Genomic DNA, 27,415 nt, shown 5'->3' on the forward strand with positions numbered 1-27,415 from the left:
CTATACAATCCACTGCTATACACTCCACTGCTATATACTACACTATACACTACACTACTATACACTACACTACTATACACTACACTACTATACACTACACTACTATACACTCCACTGCTATACACTACACTACTATACACTACACTACTATACACTACACTACTATACACTACACTACTATACACTACACTACTATACACTCCACTGCTATACACTACGCTACACTGCTATACACTACACTACTATACACTACTATACACTACACCAGGGGTCGGCAACCAAAATAACAAGAAGAGCCATTTCTTTCCAATTCGGTACAAAATTCAGTATTTCAAGAGCCGCGATGCATCTGAGTACATACTGTACATACGTACATATCGTCAAGAAGCAGCCCGCAAAGAGCCGCATGCGGCTCCGGAGCCGTAGGTTGTCGACCCCTGCACTACACTATACACTACACTGCTATACACTACTATACACTCCACTGCTATACACTACACTATACACTGCTATTCACCATAGTAATATACACTACACAACTATACACTATACACTACTATACACTACACTACTATACACTACACTGCTATACACTACACTACTATACACTACACTACTATACACTACACAACTATACACTATACTCTACTATACACTACACTACTATACACTCCACTGCTATACACTACGCTACACTACTATACACTACACTGCTATACACTACACTATACACTACACTGCTATACACTACTATACACTCCACTGCTATACACTACACTATACACTGCTATTCACTATAGTAATATACACTACTATACACTACACAACTATACACTATACACTACTATACACTACACTACTATACACTACACTATAAACTACACACGAGTGCTGTACTAGTGACGAATTGGCCACGTTCTGTTTACGTGACAACCCTTACTAGTTGGCTGTGTCGGGTGGTGGCGGGTTTTAACGACACAACATTTATATATTTACGCGATTTAACTCCGACAAAGATCTTAACAGACTGATTGGGCAAGTGCTGTCCGTGACAAACTATGAAGGATGGTACAGCACACGATGGGGGTGGGTGGCCAACACCACAACCGCCTCCGTCTCCCCGGTGGCGATGTGTTTACACAACGCACCAGGTACTCATTTGAGGCTGAGTCGACTTAGGGGAGGCCCACGACCGGTTCACGATAATCGTCACCGGCTTCACCCCCCATCATCATCATCCCACGTTGCCGCTCCTCTTTAAATGGACCCCGGTGACGTGTGCGCTCAGTCAGTCGCCCGGCTGTGATTGGCTGCGTGGGCCACCTCGCCTCATTCAAACACGGGGGTGGGGGGGAGGCATGCAGGGCAGACACTTGCGTGGTGGTGGTGCGGTGTAGTTAGTGGTGGTGGTGTGGTTGGTGGTGGTGTGGTGTGGTTGGTGGTGGGGTGGTTGGTGGTGGTGGTGGTGGTGTGGTTGTTGGTGGTGGTGTGGTGTAGTTGGTGGTGGTGTGGTTGTTGGTAGTGGTGTGGTGGTGGTGGTGTGGTTGTTGTTGTTGGTGGTGTGGTGTAGGTGGTGGTGGTGTGGTGTAGTTGGTGGTGTGGTTGGTGGTGTAGGTGGTGGTGGTGTAGTTGTTGGTGGTGTGGTGGTGGTGCGGTTTTGGTGGTGGTGTGGTTGTTGTTGGTGGTGTAGTTGTTGGTGTGGTTGTTGTTGGTTGTTGGTGTTGGTGGTTGTTGTCGGTGGTGGTTGTGTGGGAGGGGATGAGACCAGGACGCAGAGTGTGTGTGCCTGCTACCCCACGTGCTTGGGCCGTGCACGTAGCCTGGCACCAGCGCCGCGGTTGACGTCACCGCCACTTGCTGGCGAACGGCGATTGTTGTTGTAGTTGTTGTTGTGGTTGTTGTAGTTAAACATCGCCACGGTAGGGAGACAAAGGCGGCCGTGACGTAGTTGCTGGCCGCCCCACTAAAGGCTATAGGGGATAGGTGGATCAGTCGCTGTTTGTGGGTCTATACAACGACCGGCACGAACCCTTCACTGATCCTATTTAAATCTTATTTACATCTCGGCTTGGTCCTATTGGCTGTCTTGGGTTCGCTAAGCTGGGGGACAGCAGGGGGGGGTCCATTGTTTGCCGTCGCCTCGTTCGCGAGAAGCGGATGGGTTGATGCCTGTGATGGTGGTGGTGTTGTTGATGGTGGTTGTTGGTAGTGGTGTTGTTGGTGGTGGTGGTTGTGGCAAGACACGTGGTGGTGGTTGTTGTTGGTGGTGGTGAAGGAGATTTGATCTCGTGCCGGCCTCAATAATCTCCGCACGCTGAACTGCCATGCAAGACCAGAGGCTCATCTCGCCTGGACCCTACAGGGCGACCAAGCTGGTGAGTAGCGACTTTGTGTCCTGTGTCTACTAAGACGATTGTTACAGCAGGTGCTGGGCCACCCCTAGGTCGACTCGGCCTCAAATTAGTACCTTGTGCGCTGTGTAAACGTCGCCGCTAGGGAGACAAAGGCGGCCGGGCGTGGTGCTGGTTGCCCCCCCTAGCCCCCTCGTGTGTGGTTGCCGGCCTTCAGCTCCACGTGGGTGGGGGGGGGTCTTTAATCGCGTGGTTTTGTGTGGTTTGCGAGCACCCATTAAAGCCTCAACAATCCGTACAGAGACTACAGACTGTGTGCGAGTGTGTACTGTCTTAGGAGAGAGACAAAGACGGCCTGGAGTGGTCCTGGCCACTCGTGTACGCCATAGCAGCTTTAATAATAGGTGCTCGCTAACATCACTTGCTCCGACAATCCTGTAAAGGCAACACGAGGAGGAGAGGGGGAGCTTTGTCTTTATTTTCTGCGAATGTGTAAGAATATTAAATTTCGATTTAAAGCTTTCGTGACTGCAGGGATTCATCTTCTTGGTTCTTTCGGTAAAGTCACGTAGAAGGGAAATAATAAAATAAAAAAAATAAAACATAATAAAATATTATTATGTTTTATTTATAGAACCAAGAAGATGTAAGAATATTGTGATGTAAGAATATTGTTTACACACATCAGTGGCGAGAGATGTCTGATCCGGTTATGTTGTCATCATCATCATAATCATCAGCCATGATCAATCCACGGTCTCACCAAGCCCTTACCCATCCATGGCCCATGATCTCGCACGTGATTTCGTTGCTCCATCTCCTGGATTAATGTCCCCTTCGAACGCACGTGGTTGCTACCGGGGTCATTTCATGCACGCGTGCTGCTGTTTGACCTGTACGTGTGTCGGCGTCTAGAATGTGCAGCAATTCGTGGCATTTGCTTTAATCAAGCTGGGCATGGCCCTCTGCTAGGTTGGCTCAGCCTAAAACATTGTGTATTCCTCGTGTTGCGATGTGTGAATTATGAGCACAATTGAGATGGATTGAGTGCGTGGTGTAACCACTTTTTTCTGTCCCAGTGAGCGGACTTGTCCATATTGTTTAAATGTGTTCGCGAAACTTGTTTTGGCTGATATTCCAGATTTTTTACATTGTTCTTACATCTGTCAGTACTGAAATATGTTGTACATTCTGCACATAGCAGGGTTTAATCTGCCCTTCCCTTGGTTATAGTATCATAACCCCTGTATCCTTACATTTTTTGAGGAAAAGCTTAAGATTATTTTCTTCGGGGGGGGGGCTTCTACTGCAAGGGAATGTTTGGTCAATTCCATTTCGCTTTTATGTGTGAGGAAACCAGGGTCTTTTTAGAAAACCTCCCATGTATACAAAGAGGCTAACATTCAAAGCTCCACACAGATAGATCCAACGATCCATTGTTGTACTGTACTGCAATTGATCCTATTTGCTAGCTATCTTAAAGGCTAAACATACAACACGTGGAATTTCCAGCCAGCCTCCCATTCAAGTGCTAACCGTGCAGGTTTCACCCAAGCGTCACCTAAGATTTGGTTCATTGAGGCTGATTTTGTTGAATAATTCATGTGTACTATGTGCATAGGCACACGTGCATATGTACATGTGGTGTGTGCAGCAGTGGCGCAGTGAACCGGGCGACCTAAGTTCAATTTTTGGCCACGGTTACCAATGAGTGGCCAGTGATATCTGAAGCATCCTGGTCCTTGAACTCCGTGTTTATTCAGCCTGTAATCAGTCCCCGGGTATCTGCGAATATGTCTCTATGTCCTTATACTCCAAAACATTAACAGTGATTATTATACAACAGCCCCTTGCCAATCAGCTGCCGGATAAAAACTGTGTTTGCTGACCATACCACCCAGTAAACATGCAATGTTTGCCCAACGTTCTATATGTAACTGGTTACACACCCCATCGATTGCCTAGTCATCCTTAAAAATGGGTGTTCACTAACGCCACTTGCCCCCAACAGTCTGTTACAGGCTACTCGGGGAAAGTTTGCCCAGCTTTGTGGAATGAGACTAAGCGTTGGACTACATTGAAGAGTTGGTTCACAAAGCCAGGAGTAAGGAATTGGGAGTTAAAGCAGACCTGGGGTTCACACTCCATGGGAGGGGAGGAGGAGATATGTTGACTTTACACCCGTATGTCCATGCCACCATCATCAGGATCAGAGCAAGGCTGAAGGGCTTACAATGTGGGCAGTGTTTTAATGGTTAGCAGTGTCAATGTTGACTAAATCCCATCGTAAAAGAAAAAGTGCAGGCTGGAAAACCATGAATTGTGATTTTTTTTCTCATCCTTTACGGATTAGATTATACTTGCCATCTAGGCAAGCTAATGGACCCCATCGTGTGAAAGTGGGAAATCCACAAATATTGGTTCCAAGAAGCAGATTTTGGAGCGGTGAGCATTGGTGATACTACTGTACTGGTTAGCCCTAATGAGAATGAAACCAACCTACGGTCACATTTACTCAAGTTAATTTTGACTGTGACCTAAGACAAAGGACCACAATCCAGTTCTTCATGAGCTTCTGATGGTTTGTTGCATAATGCACGAAGGGCTGTGTGCTTTTGACATAGCTTTGAATGTTCTTGGCAGTGTGATTGGTATGCATTGTTTAAATGTACAGTTGGCAAATCTGCTGCTGTAAATGTTTCAGGTGGTCTCTTTCAACTCTAAGGTCGTCTAATACGACCTATTCGTGTGGAATTAAGTTACATCAATGCTGTGGGTAATGTGCGCGTGCATACGTACAAGACTAGGGATTTTCAGATGAATATGAAAAATCTGAAAATAGGGCCAAGATATGAAATTTCAGATGAAAAGAAAACAATTTGTTTCGGATTGTTATGAAAACGTGCACCACGGGAAGCGATGTCACTTTGTGGGACACCATATCCGCTTGAAGTTGTGTCGCGTGACAATTGGGTGATCTCACTTTTTTGAGCATGAAGACTCATTAAAATTTTTAAATAATGTAAATGATTCGGAAATCTAAATAATATCTGAAAATAACCGTCGTATATCGGAATGTTGAAAGCCACAACTCATCCCTAATGTAGATGTACAATGTATTTTGTCAATCCACTCCTGGATTTCTGGGCTATGTGGGTTGGTGAAGGCAGGGAGCATAGATAAGGAAGCATAGAAGTACAATCCAACAATGGGTTTTGCTTCACTGCCCTCAGGTGTCCACAACATCGTCCCTCAGCAGCCGATGACAACCTGTTTTATTTAATGGTGGTTGCATTATCCATGCACAATCCAGGCTCAACTCTTCTTAGCTTCTGAGATTTGGCAAGATTGGGCACATTCCGGGCAATGCGTTCATAGGCTTGTGCATGTATAAGATTAAATAAAAATGGAATTCACATTATTCTAGAGTATCCCATTAAGAAGTTAAACATTAAACAAATTGGCCAAATAGCTGTGTTTCTCATGAGCAGAGAGCTTTTGTAAGTACAGGTGATTAAACTAAATTTGCATCCAATACACCAGGCAACCCAGCAGCATTTGTTTAAAGGGCTACAATCTGCTGATGAGACTCAGTGAAGTTGCAATTGGTTATCGGTTCCACTGCGTAGACATATCCGCTCCCATACATGAATTGCCACACATGGCAGCTAGCGATGAGGCCGAATCTTTCCACACCTTCCTCTCTCTGGTCGTGGTGGTTCCTTTTGCTGGAAAACATATAGGCTCCGAAGGCTCATAAGTTGACGGGCCTAAATATGAAATTTTGGTCTTGAAACAGATCTTATTTATTTCCTTTTCCAACTTCTTGATACACAATGAAAGCCAGATTAGATCTGTCCCGCCTGTCCCCGGCTCGTATTTATGTATGTTGAACTTCTGTCACACCAACCGTGCTAATCGGAGGTGCTCGTACCGGCGTCACGGCTACATTGACTTGTGGCCCCCCTTCCTTTCAAGATCATTCTTCACAATCCAAAGCATCTTATTTCACGTTCCATGTGGTGGTTGTGTGTGTGCGTAACGCCACGTGCGGTATTCTCTCCGGATCCATTCTAGACACGCGTCTAAACCACCTGGGTTGTCCATATTGGAACTTCTCTCTGTTCAGTGTCATCACTTTGTTCTGATCGTTCTCTTTGGACTCTAGTCCAGACACACTCCCAGGATTTTTATCAGCCAGCTCATCTGTGCAGATGCCGTGTTTTGTTAATCGGATTTGATCATTCTCCACCGTTCGGAGCCACACATCAGTAATCGGCACAACTGTTTTCCCGCACATCCGATTAACGTGGCTGGCTGACGTACGGTGTGAAATAAGTTCGGCATACATAAAGTACATAGTTTCATAAACACCTTGATGTTTATGTGTAAAAAATAACCTTGCCCCTTTATGTATAATGTTTTTTTATGGGTAGAACGTTTCCCTTTTTTTACACGCTTTTATTTAACTCGCTCTGTCTGTTGTCGTATCCTCAAATCTTGTGACTCAATTTTAACCCACTTCTCAATGTCGTATCGACTGCATACATTGTATACGTATGTCATACTGATGACAATACTATATTCTATCATTAAAAATAATATATATTTTTAAGCTATCTTTTTATATATTATGTTTCGGCTTGGGTCTAATTGTCCACGCTCAACTGACGTTGGCTGTAAATCACCATGGCTCCTTACGTTATGGCAAACTTCGGGGCCACTTTCTAGAGTCGTGTAGTTCTGAGTATTTTTAAATATTACTTCTTTGATTGTTTTTGCAGTCGTCCTATCTATCGGTGCCATGAGAGATGACCACGTCCATATTCGGAACCCTTGCAGAGCGGTGCATTGGTCCCACGTTAGAGAACGGTCCCGCAGAAACTAATTTCACAGAACTCCTTCAAAGGTCACTTGAAGAGACCTCTTTTTAGCCACACACTCAAGGGCACACTTTGCCCCACGTTCTCCGCTGCACAGAAACGTTCTACGGGTGGCAGTAAACCATTCTTTTTAATTCGCAGGGCTGGGCATTGGTCAAATAAATTTTAAACATTTACGCGAAATGTTTAATTGTCAATGATTGGTGACCGGGCTGTGATCATAAACTCACGGCTTTTGAAAGCCGGATTTGAACACAGTGCTTTAAACGCTTAAGCCAATTAGCCACATTAATGTTTATTTAGTCGTTTTTAGTTAATCAAATAATTATTTGCTGTTATTTATAAAAACACACATTAACAATCATATCCACCTAGAAAATAAACAAGCGGTCGTCGTATCTTCTTCGTATTACTTAAATATTATGTCCTTATTTATTGTGTAACTTGTATTCTCAAGAACAACGCTAATGAGTTTTTTTTAAGTGGTATGGTTTCATAACTATATATAGCACAGGGCATAGCTTATATAACAGCTCGGATGTGGATAGTGATTGGCATGCATGATTTGTAAGGTGTTTTCTGAGTAAATCTTTCCATCCGTGTGTGTGTCTGCACAATCATGCCGGGCATTCCGGCCTTGATAGCTGCCCCCCAACAGCACTTGCCCCTAATTCTAGATTTGAAGCTTTCGTGACCGCAATGATTCATATTCTTAGGTTTTTTCGGTAAAGTCACGTAGGTAAAAAAATTAAATTAAAATTAATACAACTAAAATAAAAAATAAAATAAAAATCACGACGTTTCGGAGGCAACACAAGCTTCAGTCTTCAGGTGGAACCGTCACAGCACGATTGCTGTATCGTGCTGTGTCGGTTCCACCTGAAGACGGAAGCTTGTGTTGCCTCCGAAACGTCGTGATTTGTATTTTATTTTACTTTTTTTAATTATAATTTTTCACCTACGTGATTTTACCGGAAAAACCTAAGAATATAGCACTTTCCCCATAAGGGGGGTGGGATCGTTGTCTTGTTATCTCTCTGCTGTGGGAGAGATGGTGAGATGGTGAGATGGTGAGATCGTGATCCTCAAGGGTGACATTCCAACGGTGGTCTCTCTGCCAGCCAACCCAGGATTGCCGGGTGCCAACCGGCGAGCCTGCAGTGAATTCATGGCAAACGCCCACCGCTCACGTTACATGATTAGGGGCCGTCCATAAATGACGTCACGCACCTGGTGGGGGGGGGGGTCAGACATTTCCTGCAAGGGGGGGGGTGGTTGAGAAATGTGACGTCACATCAAAATGCGCAACTTTAAATAAATATAGACAACACGTTCTACTTAATTAAATAGACTTTTTTTAAATAAATGTTTTCTCCTACAATATCAGAGTGCAGCGCCACATGAAATACGCACGACAATGACAATAGTTTAAAGCATGACAATAGTTTAAAGCGATTTGAAGCATGTTTTTTCTAGGGGGGGGGGGGCAGAGCTTTGTGACGTCATATTTGAGGGGGGGGGGTCTGACTTGTGACGCCGTGTGACGAGGGGGGGGGTGTCAAAAATCGCGTGACGTCATTTATGGACGGCTCTCACCTCTCCACGTAGACTTGGTGCGTTAATAAACGTAATTGGGCTGGGTCACGTCCCGCCGCTGGATTGCGTGGTGGCTCTGTGGGGGGATTATGCCAGCTAAAGAGGAAGCTTATGGCACCAAGAGGACATCTGCCAGGGAGATGGAGCTAAAAGATAAGCTCTGCGGATTGCTACACTGCACAACCGCGAGAGATGGAGACGGTTTTTGGGTTGGTCATGGCTGATGATGATTATGATATGAATTGAGATTGTTTATTATTTGTATTTTTCACGTGGGTGTATAAACTATAGTTAGACTAGGCCCCATCATCCCTTCATTCTTCTGGGGTCATTAAAATGGGTACCACTGTGGGAAATCAAACGGTGTTTTTCTATAGATTAATTCTCCCTGGAATGGAAATGTAGAATTCCCACCACTGGCTCAGGATTGTACACGCGAGATGAGGCCTCTCAAGATTAATTGCAAAACATTTTGATCCATTTTTTTGGTTTATTACAAAGTCCTGTTTCTTTTCAGACAGTAATGGTCAACGACATCTTTTATTTTGCAGGTACTGTCTCTTAAATAGTGTGGCTGATCTGGTGTGATTGTGCGATTGTTTATTTTGTAATTGCAGCCCCCTTTGTCAAGCCACTGCTGGATCAAGGTCTCCCCACATCGTGTCGATCATGGAAATTATTGTACGATAGCTCACCAGACAAGTCTGGCTCAGTGCGGTTTCGTGAAGGGAGGGAAGGCTCGGAACGAGTTCAGGTGGCACTCGCCACTCATGATGTTCACCAAAGCCATGAATTAAACCCAGATTGCCGGTTCCATCGTGCAGTGCGCTAAGTACAGCGCCATCCCTCCTATTGTCTCGCATTGGTGGGTAAGAACGTGTCGGCTTGTTGATTAACATCGATGCTTAAGCTCACGATACACTGAATAACGTGAGTAATCATGTGTTTCAGTTCGTATATGTTGCATCGAATTGACGCCGGTAGATTTGCCGCCACATGAAACACAGCGGCAAATATTTTGACTTTTTAAGTTGGATTGTAAACCCTAATCACGGCAATTCACCAAACCACACCGGAAGTGAATTGTTAAACCGCTGGGCATGAACACCAGTTACCGGGGAGACAAAGGCGGTCAGACATTGCACGTTTATGGCCGCACCACCCCCACACACATTTCCGCACCGGCGCCTGACTCAAAGCAAGAAAGGTCATGGGGGTTAAAATTCCAGTCAGGGGTCGACTGGGCCCATCATATTATTTTGGTCTTTTCGTAAAGTCACGAAGATAGGTTCTTTGAACGTAGATAGGGTCTACGTGACTTTACCGAAAGACCAAAAAAATATGAATTCCTGCAGTCACGAAAGCTTTAAGTCAAGATTTGGGCCCATCATCATATCTCCAGAGTCGATTAAAAACGAGTACCGCTTTGTGAGGATTCAACAGCGGTCTTGCTTGAGGTGGACTGGTCTCTACCATGGGAATGTGGAATTTCCACCGCTGGGTCGCGGACCGCCAATGGAAATAAGCGCATTTGCAAAATGTGATTTGTAACTTTCATCCTTACCCATGTATCGACAGTTACATTTCAATGTGCAATTGTGTTGAGGGACTGTGTGTTGTTGCCTTGGTGTAGTCTGGGACAGTTTTTTCTGTTGTTTTGCTGCCTTGCCCAAGCTTGCCAATTGGGTTACTTATGGAATTTGAACTTGTATACTTTACCAGTTTTATTTATTTATTAGTGATTTGCTTACCTTATCTATGATTTGCACTCCTTTCGTTTTTTTATATTGTTGTTGTAACTTTCTGACTTGCCCCTACTGGACATTTGTGAAAAGTAGCTTCATAGCTCATCGGATTTCTCTAGGATAAGTAAAGATTCTGATAAAATAAATATTCTGAAGCACTACCCATTGCGTTTTTGTACACTTGCTTTTAAGACATTCATAATAATCATCGGTTATGATCAATCCACTGATGCATGAAAGCCTCCCCACGCTGCCACCATTTCTCGTGGCCATGCGATGTAACAATCCACTTAGTGCCTGGACAGTGGAGCACGGGAATTTAACAGCCCTCAGTCCCCAATGCACCATATGGCCTAATTATAAACGAGCTAGTGAGCCAGTCGATTTAGGACAGCCTCCATGTTACAACGGATAGCATCCTGGGCTATGTCCTTATGTGCAAATAACTTGGGGTATATCGGGGTATACGATATTGTGAGATATGTAACATAATTGAGAGATATTCCTGAAAATATAATTACAAGCGGGATCGACCGTGCAAAGTGGCATGTGTACAACAGGCATATGCAAAAATATGCAATATTACCCTAAAACCGTACGGATCTGAGCTGAGCTGTGTCGTGAGTTGCAGCGGTGGCGGTGAACTGTGCTGTGAGTTTGTAGTGCTGCTGAGCTGTGTCGTGTGTTTTACTTTTTTTTCCCCAGCCTTTGTGAAAAACCTGTGAAGTGCCCTCACACGGACAGCCAGCCGTAACATTTCCCAGGCATAGCAATGAGGGCCCTATCAGCTCCTTAAAACCAGGGGGAGGGATCCTTTGTGCGCTGTTAAACCATCCTTCATCTTGAGATGCCGGCAATGGGGGGGGGGAGGTGGGGAGGGAAGCGTGGGCGGGCATCGGAGTCGAGGGGGGCACCTTGGGTGGTTGTGCAGGTGGCCTGTGCTGTGTCAACGTGTCCACGTGTGCGGTTTGTTCTCAAGATGGTTCCCTTCTTTTATTGACTCGTCGGTCGTCACGCACAGCGCCCCGCGAAGAAGTTTCAACAGTCAAAACTGTACGCGCCCTTCCTTAGCCCTCGACCGCTGTCTGGATGAGGGCCATGCCGATCAGGAGAACACCCCTGGGGGGGGTATACGATGACTTTGTGCGCTTTGCCAAAAAAATACAAGTTTTGTAATGAAACCCACAAGAACATCTTGAGAACAAATTGTAAAAAAAACATACCACCGGCTCTAGGTAGGGCATGGAAATGCCAAATAAACAAGGTGGATGTGTGTGGCTACAGGTAGGAATGTAATGATTAACCAACCCACCACCCATCATTGTGGTTTAATGAAAAAGTTTGATTCTCATAAGAAAGTATTTGTCTTGTACGCACACATTGACATTGTGTCAATGGTCAATGTCGGAGTTGGCACCAGCTATGTATCGTGTGGCACGCTCAGCCTGTTGACCCATAACACGTAGATATGTGCCTTGATCTCGTGCCAGCAAGTCCTTTGTCACTTCACATGGTCTTAAAGTGCACCTAGCCTGGTACAAGTGCTGTGGTGATAGCAAAGGTTGATCTATGTATCATTTAATCTGTCTGATTCGTTCCATTATCTTCGGAGTAACATTTTGCATTTATAATTGAGCAACAATGTCAATTATCGATTCGTATACAAGTTGGCCAGGAGTTGAGAGTCTAGCTATTGATTGATTGATGATGCCATCTGTGTGGAGATTTGAGTGTTAAACTTCCTTCAATGATTTTAATTAATGAATCCATAGCAATCCAAACTCCACACGTTGCTCCGTTAATAATTTAACGTGCTCTGTTGTTGGCGACCCAATGCATAAACACGGAGTGGAATGAATTCCCGTTCAGATTGCCACGGTCGTGGTCACCGCTGTGGTTTTGAATATTCAGGTGCCGAACCCGGAGCCAAGATCCCCTCGAGCACTGGCGGCGTGGTCCCCGCTGCCACCCGCACAAATCGATACGCTGGGCCACGTCAGTAGACGGACGTTAGCGGTGTGACGGTTCATCGGTTCATCGGTTCAATTTCGATTCTTAGCGCCCGCGGCTAGTGGAGCCGCCCTCCAAACGAATTCCACCCAAAAATGAATTGCAAAAAAATTATGTTGGCGATGCTGCTGCTGCTGCATTGGCAGTGGCGCACAGTTAACATCAACAATTGCAACACTATCGCCCACAACACTCTGGCCTTAAAACTAAAGCAATGTAATAGGTGACATTTTGGGCAAGGGCCTTGCTTCTTCATAGCACCTACGTGGAGAGGTGAGAGAGACGGTGGATAATACGAGTTTGATACTGCACTTTACACACCATCGGTGGGACCTTGGGAGAATTACATCTGAAAAATGTTTGCTGATGACCCGTTTTTTTATTTGGCTTACGAATAGTTACCCAGTAGTAGCTGTTAAGTAAATCTGAGCAAATGGCATTAAGTTAAGGCAAACGGAGAGAAGATAAGGTTCTATCTTAAAGCTTAGCCACACATAATACAGGTTTTTTGGGTTAGATCGCGTAAATATCAATGTGTCGTTAAACCCGCCACCACCCGACAGACAGTGAGGTTTGTCACGTAAACGGAACATGCCAATTCGTTACGAGTACAGCACACCGGTGTGTTTCAGAGCAAATCCACAACATTTACAATCTGAGTAGGACGTTTCACCAGTAATTACAACTAGCTTCATCAACCCAAAACACCTATATTATGGATGATATTGGTCGCGAAAGCCTACGTGTTAAACTGAGCTTAGCCACAATTTTGTGGTCTTCAGTCAGCTGAGACATTTAAATGACCTGTAAATCACTGTTGATCGAGTCTTTACTAAACTTTCTTGGTCTTCCTCTTCTCCAATTTCTTATCTTTCTATTCTCGCAAGGAATGCAATGCAACTGAAACGGAGGCCGACACGTAAACGTTGCAACACGATGTAGAGTTGGAACTGCGCAGCAAACAAAATATGTTCGTATTTCATGGAAAATACAGGCGGCAGTTTATGTAATTCCAACTTTAACCAGCAGCAAAATGAACAAAAATACACCACTTTACATACTCTTTCATGGCAGCAAGCTGGGGGCATATCCGCCTTTTGCGCCATTTAAGCGGGACGATGTTTTCACTAAAAGGAGAATACTCTATTCATCATCGGCCTGAAATTCCTCGCCACCGTGGTGAATGTGCACCCAGAACCCACAGGCCCAAGGGTGGCTTTTGCTTGCAAATACAAACTTTGGCTCTCAACACAGACCCTCCCCATTCAGCCCACTCCCAGCCTTAGCACCCTCCGTCCCGCTAAAGCCTCGAAGAAATGCAAATGTGCAGGCGTATCTGCGAGGCGATTTGTTTGATTGTCGCGATGACGGAGGTTACGGATCGTTTCATTATTGCCATCTCGTTTGTGTTGCTTCGTCTTTTTTTTTTAGTTTATTTCTTCTGTCTTGTTTGTTCCCATTGCCCTAAATGTAACTTCCGTAATAATTATATTTGAGGAAACAAAGAAAATAAATGCGACCGTTTACGGCGTGTTCAGGAACTGTGGGCGCGCTGCAAGTTGCCCACGCTACACAAGGCCATGCTTATGATTCTTAAGATGCAGTGTAAACACCAGAGGCTCCAGCAGCCAAAGGCAGAGGTTATTCACAGGGCGATGGTGTGTCATAGCAAGGTGTATACTGGAAGTGGTGTTCCGGGCGGCGGCGTATTGATGCGTGCGTGCGTGTACCGCCCTCCCCGCGACCGTGTGCAGTGGGGCGAGGTGACGCGTCTCTTCCGAGCGGGGATGCCTGTGCGCCGCCACCGCCTGCACCTGCGCTCGCACGACCGCTGCTTCACGTCCGCCGAGGCGGCCGACTGGCTGCACGCGCTGCTGCGCGACAACCGTAACTTCGGCCCCACGGTGACGCGCGAGCAGACCCTGCAGCTGCTCGGGAAGTTCCTCAAGAACCACGTCATGGAGGACGTGAAGGGCCGCTGGGGCACGGAGGCGGTGCGCGACGACTCCAAGCTCTACAGGTGCGGCTGGGCAACCGGCTTTGAAATCATTTACCGTTGACTCGGGCGTAAGTGGCTCATGGCAGTCCAGCTTTAATGAAAAAAAAACGTTGAAATGAGAGCCGTCGCCCGCAGGCTGCGATGTGACTGTGGGGCTGGCTTTGATAGCGGTGCTACCCCTGGGCGTCTCCAGGACCGGTTCAGATATCGCGTGTCGCTGATGTTTTAGCCGTGACCAGGGAATGGAATAGTTAGCCAAGATTCCGAGCGCAGTGTGATGACAACGGTGTCAGACATTTCACCACCACACCCCCCCCATCCACTGATGAATGTGCTTAGTGTTAAACAAAAACTGTCTTCATGAGAACAATTCTGCAAACGTTTAGAAATTCATGAACAAAGTCAAAATATTTTCTTTACTGACTTGTACGTTGATTTGCGGACAGTTTGGGCCACCTTTAGGTGTGTCCACACCACTTGGCTTTCGTTCCCTGAATGGGGTCACGGCATTTGCCCCACTGAACAAAAATTAGTTTCTGACTCAAATAGCAGTTTGGAGAAAGTGCCCCCTTTGCCTCCCTCCACTCTCCCCCTTCAAAAAAACACCCCAATCGATCGCACAATACAAAAGGGCCAATCACCGTCGCCGTTGAGTACGTAGCCAAACGACTAGCACGGCTGGCTACGTACGGTGCGAAAGAAGTTCAACATACGTATAAAGGGGTCTCCTTTGTGCGCCATCAGCGCGTGTGGTTTGAGCACATGCTCGTAGCGTGGTGCGGTAGGGAGCGCAGGTGGTTGGTCGCCCCCCCCCCCTCCCCCCCCACCAAAGTCTGCTTTGGTCCCTTTTCAATGTATTTCTCTTGCGCAATCGAACCGTCTGTTGGGAAGGCTCGCAGGGCAGTGCACGACCATTCCCCCACTCTACCCCCGAGATGGACAATGGAACTCCCTCCGAGCTCGCTTCAGGTCACCTCTTTTGCACGCTACGTGTGCCGCACTTTCCCAAACAGCCTGCCGCGGAGAAAAATTGCAACCGGTATATATTGTTTTTATTCCCAGGGCTGGAATTTTACCAAACGAAATGCAAATTTTTTTTTTTTTTAAGATTGGTGTGTTTTTATTTTTGGCGTATGGCCATTGGTGGCGAGGCCGAGACCATTGCATCACCGCACTTTAGAACCCGGCTCTTTAATCGCGAGCTACCGGAATCCGGATTGAAATCCGCGGTCTCGGCCACGTCATGAACCACTTCGTTGAGCTATCATTTGAGGATGGCCAGGTGGCTTTTGAAAAAAGAGCTGCATAGCTCGGTGGCGCCTTACCTGGTAAAATAAAAAAAATTGTACGTGGATACCAACTCGGTGTCTGCGACACGACGATTAGGAAAGTCCACCGAGAGGGACGGCGAGGCAGATGCCCAAGAATGCGAGTTTACTCCCGGGGGGGGGGCGTGGGGTATTCAGTTTTGACATTATCATTATTGCTAGTCCGCACTGAGAGGAATGTGGCATTGTTGCATTCAGTTCGTGATGGCATTCAGGATTCGTGTGCGGCTTTCACAATAACAACAAAAATGTATTTGAGTGTGCGAGAGAGTGCACGTGTGCGGGGAGTGGTCGTGTAGTCGTGGGTCACCGTACTGCGCGACAATACACGGCCTACCCCAGTTCGACGCCCGGCCACTGCCAACATCGGTGGCGAGTGATGTCAGAACCGGTCCTGGACCTCCCCTCGATTACTCACCCTTAAATGAGCACCTGGTGTTCAAACAGGGGAAACAAATTTGCCTGGGTGCAGTGCTCGACACGAACTGTATTTGTCCCCAACAGCCTATCAAGGCTATATTGGCGATGTTTGTCCTTGTTACCAAAAGCGGTGTTCTTCTAACGAGGCCACGTCTCAATCCCGCCATAATTCCCCGCAGGTTCCCGGTGGCCTCTCCCGCCAAGTCGATGTCCGGCGGCTCCCGGCAGCCGCTCTCCGAGAGGAACTCGGGCTCCGCGGCCAGGAGACGCCTCGGCCTCAAGGCCGACGCTCCGCCTTCGCTGTGGTCGGCGGCGGCCTCACCGGCTCGTGCCAAGGCGACCTTTAACCCCGACGAGTGGCGCAACGTCGCGCTTGCACTGTACGTGCGATTCTTTGAGTCGGGTTTTCTGTGTGTGTGTGTGCGCGCGTGCACGCATGTGGGGAGCGGTGGCGCAGCGGTTAGCACGCTGCGTTGCGAACCCGGCAACTTGAGCTCGTTTGTCAGCTCCCAGTCAACACCACTGATGATGATCAGTCTGTTGAAGGCTATACGGGGGACCGTTGTCTTTGCGTGTGCAGGTTGTGCGAGGCGCTGTCTCTGCCGTCGCTCGCCGGGCTCTTGGACCCCGCGAGCGTCGACCCCACGCACATCGTGCGCAACGTGCAGGGCGCGGGGAGACGCGGCCTCGTCACCCTGCAGGACGACACCGGTGCTGCATAACACCCCCTGAGCTCTCACCCCCCTTTGACCTCGCCCCCCTTTGACCTCGCCCCCTGTGCCCTCACCCCCCTGCGACCTCGCCCTCCACTCACTTCCACCACCCTTAACCCCTGCGCCCTCACTCCTTGATCAAATTCTGACCAACACAGCCCCTCCTCCTCCTCACCGGTGGCTTGAGATCAGAGGTCGCAATCGGGTACCCGATACCCGTACCCTACCCGATACCCGGCTACCCGTACCCGGCCGGGTACGGGTACCCATTTGCGACCCTGGTGCGGCCGGGTACGGGTACGGAATCAAAACCCGTTTGCGACCTCTGCTTGAGACTTCTCCCGGCTGAGTTCAACATCGACACATCCACAGCTTTTCACGCAAAACGCCTTTTGAGCTTCATCCGGCAGTGAGCTCGGAAATCGAGTCACTCCCTCGGCTGACCGTGCATTATGTACAGTTGTGTTGCCAGCTCCCTGCTCTCATTGCCTTCTGCCCCCCGCCTCCCTCTCATATGCCCTTGCTTCCATGTCCACTGCCCTCAGAGTGCAGAGTTCCCAATGCTGTGCCTGGGCACCAATGCAAATGTAAGTTTCTTGAAACTTTTTTTTTGCTTTTGATTTTCTGGTCTCGATCCCCTGTTTCCTTCCCACCTCCACAGACGATCTGCCGCACTGGGTCCTCACCGCCATGAAGTGCCTGGCCAACTGTGAGTGCACGTGGCAGACACATCACCGTGCAACCACCGTCACCTCCGATGTCATCTTCACCACCACCGTTGTAGCTGCCGCCATCGCCACCAGCACCACTTCGGTCGCCGTGGCGATCGGGCTACCAGAGTACAGAACTTCTGGTCGTCATGTGACCGTGCCTTTTAGTGTGATTGGAGGTTTCCATCCCATTTGCCCACTTGGGGAAGTAGTGATCAGTTGGGTCCAGATTTCGGTCACTACATTCGATTTCCACAGTTAATGCTGTAGTTAATGCTGTAGCATTAACCATAACTATATCACAAGTGCCTAAAAAACTGTCCTCCTATTGCACTAAACTCCCTCCCTTTTGCCTGGTCTTTCTGCCGTCCATTACACGCCTGGCCCCTGCGACACCGTGTGACCTTGTGACCCCCCCGTTGTGTCCCGCAGGGCCGGGCAGCGAGGCGGGTCGCTCGGAATCGTATCCGGGCTTCGAGAGGGATGTGTTCGGCTCCGTGTCGCAGCACTTCTGCTCGCTCGCCGATCCGCTCCTCACTTTCCCGCTCTACCGCCTCTTCGTCAGCGTGCTCGGTGCCTATCCCACTTGCTCACCTACCCTGAACCACTCACTCAGGCACCCAACCACTCAGTCACTCATCGCTTCACTAACCCACCCACTCGGCTACACATCCACGAACCTGCTCCCTCGCCTCTCAACAACATACTCACCTGCACAGTCACCCACCAACCTCTTCACCCATTTACCCACTCACTCATTCACTCAATCACTCCCATTCTTCTATGCAATTACCCGCTAACATGATCCACTCCGCAATCTATCTACTAGTTCATTGTCCCACTCAGTCGCTCACATGCTCACTTACCTGTCTACCCACCCACTCATTCATCCACCTATTGACTTGCTCATCAACTCATCCACTCACACACCCATCCATCCACCCACTCATTGAATGACCCACTCAAATCACCCACCCATAAACTTTCCTATCTACCCACCCACTCACTGACTCCTCCACCTATCTGCTTGCTCAACGATTCACCCAATGACTCACCCATTCATCCTTGCACTCACTCGGTGACCTACTCCCCACCCACCCACCGCACCCACCCCACCCACCTCACTCGCCCTCGCCGCTTGCGCCGCAGTCCTCACGGGCTACGTCCTGGAGGAGGATCCCCCGCCCGTGCACCGGGAGCGCCGGCCTACCGAGCCGCTGGCGCGTCGGGACCAGCGCTGGGCCCCGCCACCCCCGCCCCCCCTCCGGCGGACCCCCACCCCGACCCTCGCCCCCGCTCACCTGCCCTGGGCCTCGGCCGAGAACCTCCTGCTGAGCTTCACGTCCGCGGGTGACGCGAGCAACGCCGTGCCGGTAAGGGGGACCGCGTCATGTTAACTCGCGCGGAGAGGGTGGCAGAGCGCGCCATGCCCCAGTGGCCCACAGCCCACGTCGTGTCGAGGTGCGGAAGCGGTGACGTAACGTGCGCACCGCCCTGCTCGCCACCTCCGTTTAGCGCCGTTGGCTACGCACGCTGCGAAAGAAGTTGAGCGTACGAACGTGCGTGCATGTACCTACAGAAGGGCCTCCACCAGAGGGCACTCTGGAGAGCGGCCTGTTAAGAGGGTATCTTAGCCTACTCTTGCACCCTGGACAGATGTCTCGGAAGAGCTAGGAGTTAACCTAATTTTACCCCACCACGTGCGACCTGTTGCTCATCATGTAACGGTGGCACCATGTTATGTAAATGCTAATGACCCATAAAAACGAGTCTTTGTACCCCATCGGATTCCTCCAGGGAAAGATAATTAAGATGGTGATTCTGACACCAGTCCAAAAGTGCTTAAGCAATTATACTTGGAGGTGTTGGGTGGTTATGAAAAAGCAGGGGTTCAAGGACGGGGGGTGATCTCCCACTGCAATCGAACCGCCGCTACCCATAATAAAGTTTTTGTTTGGGGTTAGATCGCGTAAATATAAATAAAACCTTTTATAATGGATATAATATCGGTCGCGAAAGCCTACTACGCGTTCAGCTGACTAACCGTCACAACCCCCGCCGGCCATCTCGTACGCAGGCCGCGCCCTTCCGTCGCGCTGCCCCCGTGCGGGTCAAGCGGCACGACAGCGTCACGCGGGCGGCGGCGGGCGACCCCCCACGTCTTGTGCGGCACGCCCCCCGCCCCGCGCCGCTCCCCCTCCACCGCGGGCGCAGCCACCACGCACTGGCCGTGCTGGAGGAGGAGGAGACGGTGGACGATGGCGACGGCGGCGTGAGCTCCTGGGGGCCGGCTCAGCGCTGCTTCTCGCTCGATAGCCTGGCGGCCGCGGGGTCCACCGAACTCCCTACCTGGGTACGTCCGGTCGGACGCGCCGAGAGTTTCCTCCTGAAGCGGCTGCAGCATCAGCAGCAACAGCAGCAACAGCAGCAGCATCAGCAGGAACAGCAGCAACAGCAGCAGCAGCATCAGCAGCTGCAGCAGTATCATTACCAGCAGCAGCAGCAATATCATCATCATCATCAGCAGCAGCATCAGCAGTACCAACAGTACCCGCAGTACCACCGGCAGCAGCATCAGCAGCACCAGCAGCAGCTCGGGGAGGCAGGGGATCCGGAGCGGTTGGATGAGGATGTCCAGGAGTGGGGGACGGTACAGCGCCCACGGTCCTGGCACATGTGCTTCCCCGAGCACGCGGGCGACCCGTGGTGGGATGGCGGCTTCGGCGGCGTTGCGGGGGGCACGTCGCGGAGCCCGCCCCCCGAGCGGCGCTCCTCCGCGGAGCCGCGCCCGCGAGTGGCGTCGCTGTCGGCGTGCGAGCGGCGCATGCAGGCTGGGCGGCGCCGCGCCGCCAGCTGTGCCGACGTTCACGGCGCGGCGCGGGCTGACGCCGGTTGGGGGCGGCGCGGCGGATCGGCGCTCGGCGCCAGCGCCGGCGACCTCGGAGCGACGCTTAGCCCCACGCCGAGCCCCACGCCATCGTACCTCGGAGTCCAGTCGGCGGCGAGCGGCCCCACCCTGGTGCCGAGTGAGTTACGCCGATGTTGCTGGCTTCTTCTCTCCCCCACCCGCCGTCCGTGCAGTCGCGCACCCCCTGCCCCTGATCGCTGAACCGCCAATCCCTCCGCTGGCTTGTCGTCGTTTACGTTTGAGTAGACATAGGGGAGGGAGGGCTCTCGGCCGCCTTGTGAAGAATTCAGCCCTTGCTAACGTTCCTAATCCTAGGTCGTGGGTTTGATCCCGACCCTGATATTTGGAGTTTGCACGATTCTCTCTCCATGGTCCCGTGGATTTTTCTCCTGGTCGTCCGGTGTTTCCTTCCACATTTAGAATCAACATATGTTTTATAGTATTTGGCTGCTCTAAATTGCACTGGATAAGCCACTTCGTTGAGCTATTATTTGTGGCCAGGTCACTTCTGAAAAAGAGCTATGCAGCTCAGTGGGCCTAACCTAATAAAATATAAATAGTAAATAGAAATAACCTTTTTGACCTGTGACCCTGCTCCCCCCCCCCCCCCTGCCGTACCCGTCCCCCAGGCCCAGAGGGAGCGGGTCGCGAGGCCGCGTGCGTGGCGGCGCTGCGCGTCTGCTGCTTGTTGCTGCCGCCCCCGAGCCGGCGCCGCCTGCAGCTGGTGGCGCGCATGGCGGCACGAGCCATCGCCAACGGCCGGCTCCCTCCGCTGCACGCGACGCGGGGCACACGGGCGCACGTACGCTCGCTCACGCACGCACACACGCACACACGCACACACACGCGCACGCACACACTACGCACACACACGCATACGCTTGCTCACTCATCGCTCGCTCACGCACATACTCGTTCCCACGCTTGCGCTCGCTCACTCGCTCACTCGCCTGCGCGCTTTCACACACACATGCACCCGCTCACACTGATTTGCTTGTGCACTCCCCCATGCTTGCTCACCTTTGCACCGATTAACCTGCCCCCGATGAAGCTGTTCCCGCTGACTGCACTTGCTCACCTGTGCCTGCACATCTCACACTTGCTCGCTCACTGTCAGCAGGTGGCGGGGGGTGGGGGGGGGTGGGTTAGCGAACATTGCTGCAAAATACGGTGTTGTACTGTACTCTGCTCCATCATCTACGCTCCCCGCTTTCACCACAGTTGGGGAGAAAAAAACATCCCTCCGCGACCTGACAGTGGATCGACAAACCTTGGGCTGCGTTTGTGTCGGCCTAGCTGGGCCACTTACCTTAAATCCCGCCCGGTCACGTGGCCTTGGTGCTGAACGCTCGGATTGTGAAACTTCCTCCCCCCCCACCACCCCAACTCGCTAAAGGCTGCGACGCGGGCAAGGAGGTGGTGGTACAAATACGGTACAACGAAAGCGCCGCTGGACTGATGTCGCCGCTGGACTGATGTCGCTGCTGTTTTTGTGTCTGCTGCGGCTGCCTCTCCCGCTGTCGCTGCCATTGTTCGGGCGTTATGTGGGGGGGGGGGGGGGTGCAGATCGTGGAGTCGCTGGCGCCGTGCGTGCTGCGAGCGCGCGACGGGGAGGGCGCGGAGGGCGACGCCCTCGTGTCGGCCCGGCTGCTGATGCTGCTGGTGGAGAACCATGGCGAGGCGCTGTTCAGCATCCCCGAGCCGCTCGCCCGGCTCGCTCGCGGCGAGAGCAGCGCCGAGCGCACTCCCCCACGCATGCAGGTGTGGGTCCGTCCGTGCGCACGATCGTGCATCCGTCGGTGTACACGTGTGTCCGCTTCTTTGTATGCATCGTACATCTCTCTGTCCTTTTACCGGTCGGTCTGTGTGTCTGTCCACCCGTGTGTGTGTGTGTTCCTCCATTTGTAAGTTTTTATGTCTGTATATCCATTCGTCCATCTTTCGGTCTGTGTATATGTCTGTTGGCCAGATCTGTCCCAAATGTCTGCCGATATATTTATATATTTGTCCATCTAGTTTTTTTTTTCCTACTGTCTCACTGTTTTGGTCTGATTTATCTTTGTTGGTGTGCTAGCTCAACTCGTGTGCATCAATGTGGTACGTCTGTCTGCCTGTCCATCTGTCTGACCGTCCATCCAACTGTCCATTGATCGAACTACACCACCCGCCCCCCCATGGGTGTTGCACTGTGTAATCTTGCAGGTCGCGTCAACTGCTCAAATCAAAACCCCGGTTGCACGCAGCCATCTGACCATCTTAGCTCTCGCCTTGTCGAGCTCCCGAAGTTTTTGTCGTGAAGTTTAATTCTGCTTTCCCCTGCGCGTCGCACAGGAGCTCCTTGAAGACCACGCCCCCTCACCGATCCGGCTGAGGAGCTACGCCCCCTCACCGGTCCGACCAATCACGGGCTCGAGCGAGCATCCGCGGCGGAGCACGAGCGACGGATCCGTGTCTCCGCGCGACAGACGGAAGCGATCGCAGGAGGTCAGCGCGGAGAGGAGCACACTTTGCCATTGTAGTTCATTCTCAATGATCCGTGGGCGTGGTACCAAACTTAACTAAAACACTCTTTTTTATTTTACCAGGTAAGGCCCACTGAGCTACTTGGTTCATTTTCAGAAGCGACCTGGCCACAAGTGACAGCTCAACAAAGTGGCTTATCACGTGGAAATTTATAGCAGCCGAATACTCTAAACGCGTGATGATTCTCAATGTAGAGCGAAAAACCCGACGACCCGGAGAAAAATTCACGCAATCATGAGGATACAGGCATGCAAACTCCAAATATACAGGCGTCGGGGTCGGAATCGAACCCACGACCTCCTGCATACTAGGCGATATTCAAAGAATTACCCGCAAGCCACTCAATGGGGATTACAAATCACAATCATCGCCGCCTACTGGCAGACATGCCCACTTGCAGGCTGGTGCCGAGTCAACCTTGTGCCCTGTAAAATGAGAAGTGATTTAAGTCATGTCTATGTAATAACAGCCATAGAGGGTTCACGTGGGGATTGGCTTGCCGGTCCTGCTTGTAGCCAATAAGGGTTGAGATAGGGACCATGGCCCAGGCGTGATCACGGCATGTCATCAGGAGTGATTGGCCTAGCCATTCGGGGCCCCAGCTAATGGGGAGCCGGATAAGGGGCGTGGTCCCGGGATTGACAGGGAACCATCGAGAATGGTCGAAGCTGTCCATGAACGATTGGCTGGGGGAACCACGTGACGAAGGGATTAAGAGAGAGTGAGAGAGAACGATCGAGAGCAGACTGGAAACTGACAAGAGCAGGGTCACGCGCGGACGGGGGCTCTGGGTGCCACGTGCGCGGTGGGGACTTAGTGCGAAGTCTGTCCTCTCTCCGTTGTCTGCCAGCAACGGAGAGTGAGTGAGTAAAGTGTATTGTGGAGTGGAAATAAAAAGGACTGATTCCGAAGCCGTCTCAAGAAGGATTATTACATCTAAATCACTTGAAGATGCTTTGGTGTTTAGGGCGCTCTATCGGAGACAAATTATTCTGCCAGTGTCTTGGGTATCCCTAAGTATGGAGGCCTCTTTGTGAGTCTCTGGGTCTCTGTGTTAGTAAATGCAATACATTGGGAATGTATGTATCGTCTCAATGTCACCGCATTTCCAACCACTACCGGGGCACGTTTAGTTTCTATCGAGAAAGAGGAAGTCGTAGGCAAAGGAAGGAGGAAGGATGTGTAAGGGCTGGAAAACACAACACGGATGACGGATGGAAGGGAGTTCCTGACTATGGGGCAGCAAAGGTGAATCGATTCCATGGCAAAACAAAAAGCATCGCCTCCTGTTTATTTTTCTCAGCCGCTTTTTTTTTTGCTCCCTCGTAAAGTTAAAGTTCCACACGTATTATTTGAGTCTGGAGTGAGAATTGATTGATACACACCCTTCAATCCATTCTAGATTTGAAGCTTTCGTGACTGCAAGGATTCATACTCTTAGTTCTTTCGGTAAAGTCACGTGGGTAAAAAATGAAATAAAAATTTATAAAAATAAAACAAAAAAAATCACGACGTTTCAATCCATCTTGATCCTCGCCTTTGCCTATATATCTCCGCCCTCACCCATTTCCCCTGCTCTGTGCCCCTCTGCCTCCTCCGCAGTACCCCGCCTCCCCTCCTCGGCTCCAGCAGCTGGACGCGCAGAGACCCCGCGACGCCGCCAAGGGCCCTGCTCGCACTAGGCCGAGCATCAAACCACCGCTACTGCTGCTCGCCATGACCAAGCCATTCAAGCGCAAAAGCTCCCTCCGCTGCTGAGTGCCGCTGGGAACCTGGCAGCTGTGACACGGGACTTTGGACCAATCAAAGGACATGGGATTTTTTTTTTAAATTGAGACAAAGGACTTGGGGCTAAAAACCTGTGATATAGGACCCGTGATCCTGGACCTGGGAATGGAGACTTGGGTTTCAGCACATCGGGCCTGAAGCTTTGGACCAAAGATCTGAAACTTGGGACCAGGGTTTAATCTCGGCACGGTCTGTCTGGGTCGGCGACCCGGGAAATATATCCAGGCCCAGCATTCCACATTCAGAATACTTTTGGCTGTGGCTACTAGCCATGTGCTCTTGTCTGCAAGTGAATATTCGGTGAGAAATTAAGATTTGTATAGGATTCTGGACTTGGAACTGGGATTTGATACTCGGTAACTTGTGTTCTAGGACACGAGATGTCGGTTTCAGGACTTAGAACCCGGAGCATGTGACTCAGAACCTGAGACGAATTATGTGGTACGTGAGAATTGGAATTGAAGATCTGGAATTTTGGACCTGAGCTTTCGGATTCAAAATGTGGGAGCTGGGAATTATAACCTAGGATTTGAAACTCAGGACCTGAGATTTGGGTTGCAGAACCAAGGACCTGGCATCTGTAATTGAGTTGAAGCACCTGTGACTCAGAAACTTGGGATTTAGCCAGATACAAGCCCTTCCCTTGGAAGCAAGAACAGCTGTGCTGATCTGACATTGTCCTTGCCTTCCCTCCACCTGTCATATATTAGGATATGTTACTTATATTAGAAGTGTGTTTGTATCTAATTCTGCTACTTGAGACATGGGACCTGCAGCTCGGTTTTTGGAACCTGTACCCGTCTTCTCACCCGGTACCACCCCCATTCCTCCCCCCACACTCCCGCCTCCCCCCTCCCCCCTCCCCCCAAGCCTTCTCGTGTCTGAGTCGTGGGTGAGCGGGTCCCACACACCAAGACACGCAGACAATTGTTTACCCAGGGGGGGGGGGGGGCCTTGTCGATTCTCAAACCCTCTCTATCAGTTCTGGCTGTCGCTGCAGTGTCCCAGCGTCGTTTTCGGCGTTATAAAGCGTTGAGCCCTCGAGTGCCGTCCGTTCATCTTCAGCGCTGCGCTCGACAAAGACGAAGATGCGTGCCCCTCTGACCGTGCGGACTGTCGGGGGCAAGGAGTACTGTTGACGAGCAGTGAATGAGACGCACGCACACACACACGATCACGCGAGGGCAAGCGGTGGTCTTGCCACTCTTGCCAAAATGTTTTTGGGGTGGGGTGGAGGGGGAGGGGAACTGCTGGCCCCATTTGTCATGCTATACCTGGGTCCGGGGATCAGCGGTCACACTGGTTTGCACACCGCACTATGAGTTTGCTGCCAGCCATTTATGATATTTGAACCGGCCCTGGTGATACCCTGTCCCCCCCCCCCTCCACCAACATTGAGCAGCGTGGTGAAGTATGGTCAAACAATCGCCAAGACCGGAACGCCGTACGGGGGAGGCCTTAATCCAGCAGTGCGTTGCCGAAGTGGCTGTCGTAATGACTGCCCAAATTATCGGCAGACTGTGAACTTTAGCGACATATAGAGTATAGGCTGTACATGCAAGTATATACTGTGTGTATAGAGTAGGCATGTTAGCGATACACCCTTGGCTCACGATACGCGCAATTATTTCTGATCGTACAGAGTCCACGTGTGTGTTTTGGGGGTGGGTGGACGGGCCTGGTGGCTGAGAATACCAAGCGGAAGCCAAAGGATGGAACGCGCCTGAACGACTTCCCATCGCGGAGATGGAGCGGTGAAATCCGCTCGTGTGCAGGTGCGCTAGGTGGGGTTGTTACTCCGTGGGGAGCGGTGGCGTAGTGATTAGCGCGCTGCGCTTCGAACCCGGCAACCCGAGCTCGATTCGTGCTGCACGGCCAACACCAGGTGACGATTATCTGAACCGGTCCTGGGCGTCCTCTAGGTCGATTCGACTGAATGGGTACCTGGTGCGGTGTATAAACATCGCCACTAGGGAGACAAAGGTGGTCGGGCGTGGAGTTGGCCACCCACCCTCTCGTTTGCCATTTTGGCCTTCATAGGTGCTCGCTAACAGCACTTGCCCCAACAGTCTGTTAAGCCGTACGGGGGGGGGGGGGGGGTGTCTTTGTTACTCTGCAGGACAATGAGAGACCGTGACGGTTTGGGGGAGGCCTCCGTCCAGCGGTGGACTGATCATGGCTGATGATTGTGAATTGGGGTGTGCGACCGTTCTTGCGACCTCTGCGCGTATCGTCTCTTCCACACACTCCACGGTTGGCAACGTGTGTCATTGACTCGCGTGCCCATGGGCGAAAATGACAATTTAATCATCGAATTATTGTCAGGAGATGCAGCGGCGTAAATGAGTCAAGTTCACGTCCGAGAAACCGAGCAGGGCTATCGATCCCGCTCGTTATCCGTTATCGGGTTGCAGGCCAAAGTGGTGGGCAGCAGAGGGCGG

General features: G+C 50.5%; 1 protein-coding gene across 2 annotated transcripts; it reads left to right on the forward strand.

The window, feature by feature from the left end:
• The first annotated feature begins 1,741 nt into the window (after positions 1-1,741).
• On the forward strand, positions 1,742-27,048 carry LOC144941121 (uncharacterized). Of its 2 annotated transcripts, none has more exons than XM_078867627.1 (12): positions 1,742-2,375; positions 14,340-14,605; positions 16,512-16,712; positions 16,913-17,043; positions 17,707-17,754; positions 18,188-18,328; positions 18,905-19,128; positions 19,833-20,781; positions 21,293-21,465; positions 22,230-22,424; positions 22,995-23,147; positions 24,789-27,048. In XM_078867627.1, the coding sequence occupies exons 1-12, from the start codon at positions 2,325-2,327 to the stop codon at positions 24,942-24,944; spliced, it is 2,688 nt and encodes an 895-aa protein (XP_078723753.1). In that variant the 5' UTR covers positions 1,742-2,324; the 3' UTR covers positions 24,945-27,048. The 2 variants fall into 2 exon arrangements, with proteins under 2 accessions (XP_078723753.1, XP_078723754.1); XM_078867628.1 differs by lacking the exon at positions 1,742-2,375 and adding an exon at positions 13,928-13,958.
• The last annotated feature ends 367 nt before the right edge of the window (positions 27,049-27,415 follow it).

This window comes from Lampetra fluviatilis, chromosome 24 (assembly GCF_964198595.1).
Source record: "Lampetra fluviatilis chromosome 24, kcLamFluv1.1, whole genome shotgun sequence".
In the NCBI taxonomy this organism is placed as follows: domain Eukaryota; kingdom Metazoa; phylum Chordata; class Hyperoartia; order Petromyzontiformes; family Petromyzontidae; genus Lampetra; species Lampetra fluviatilis.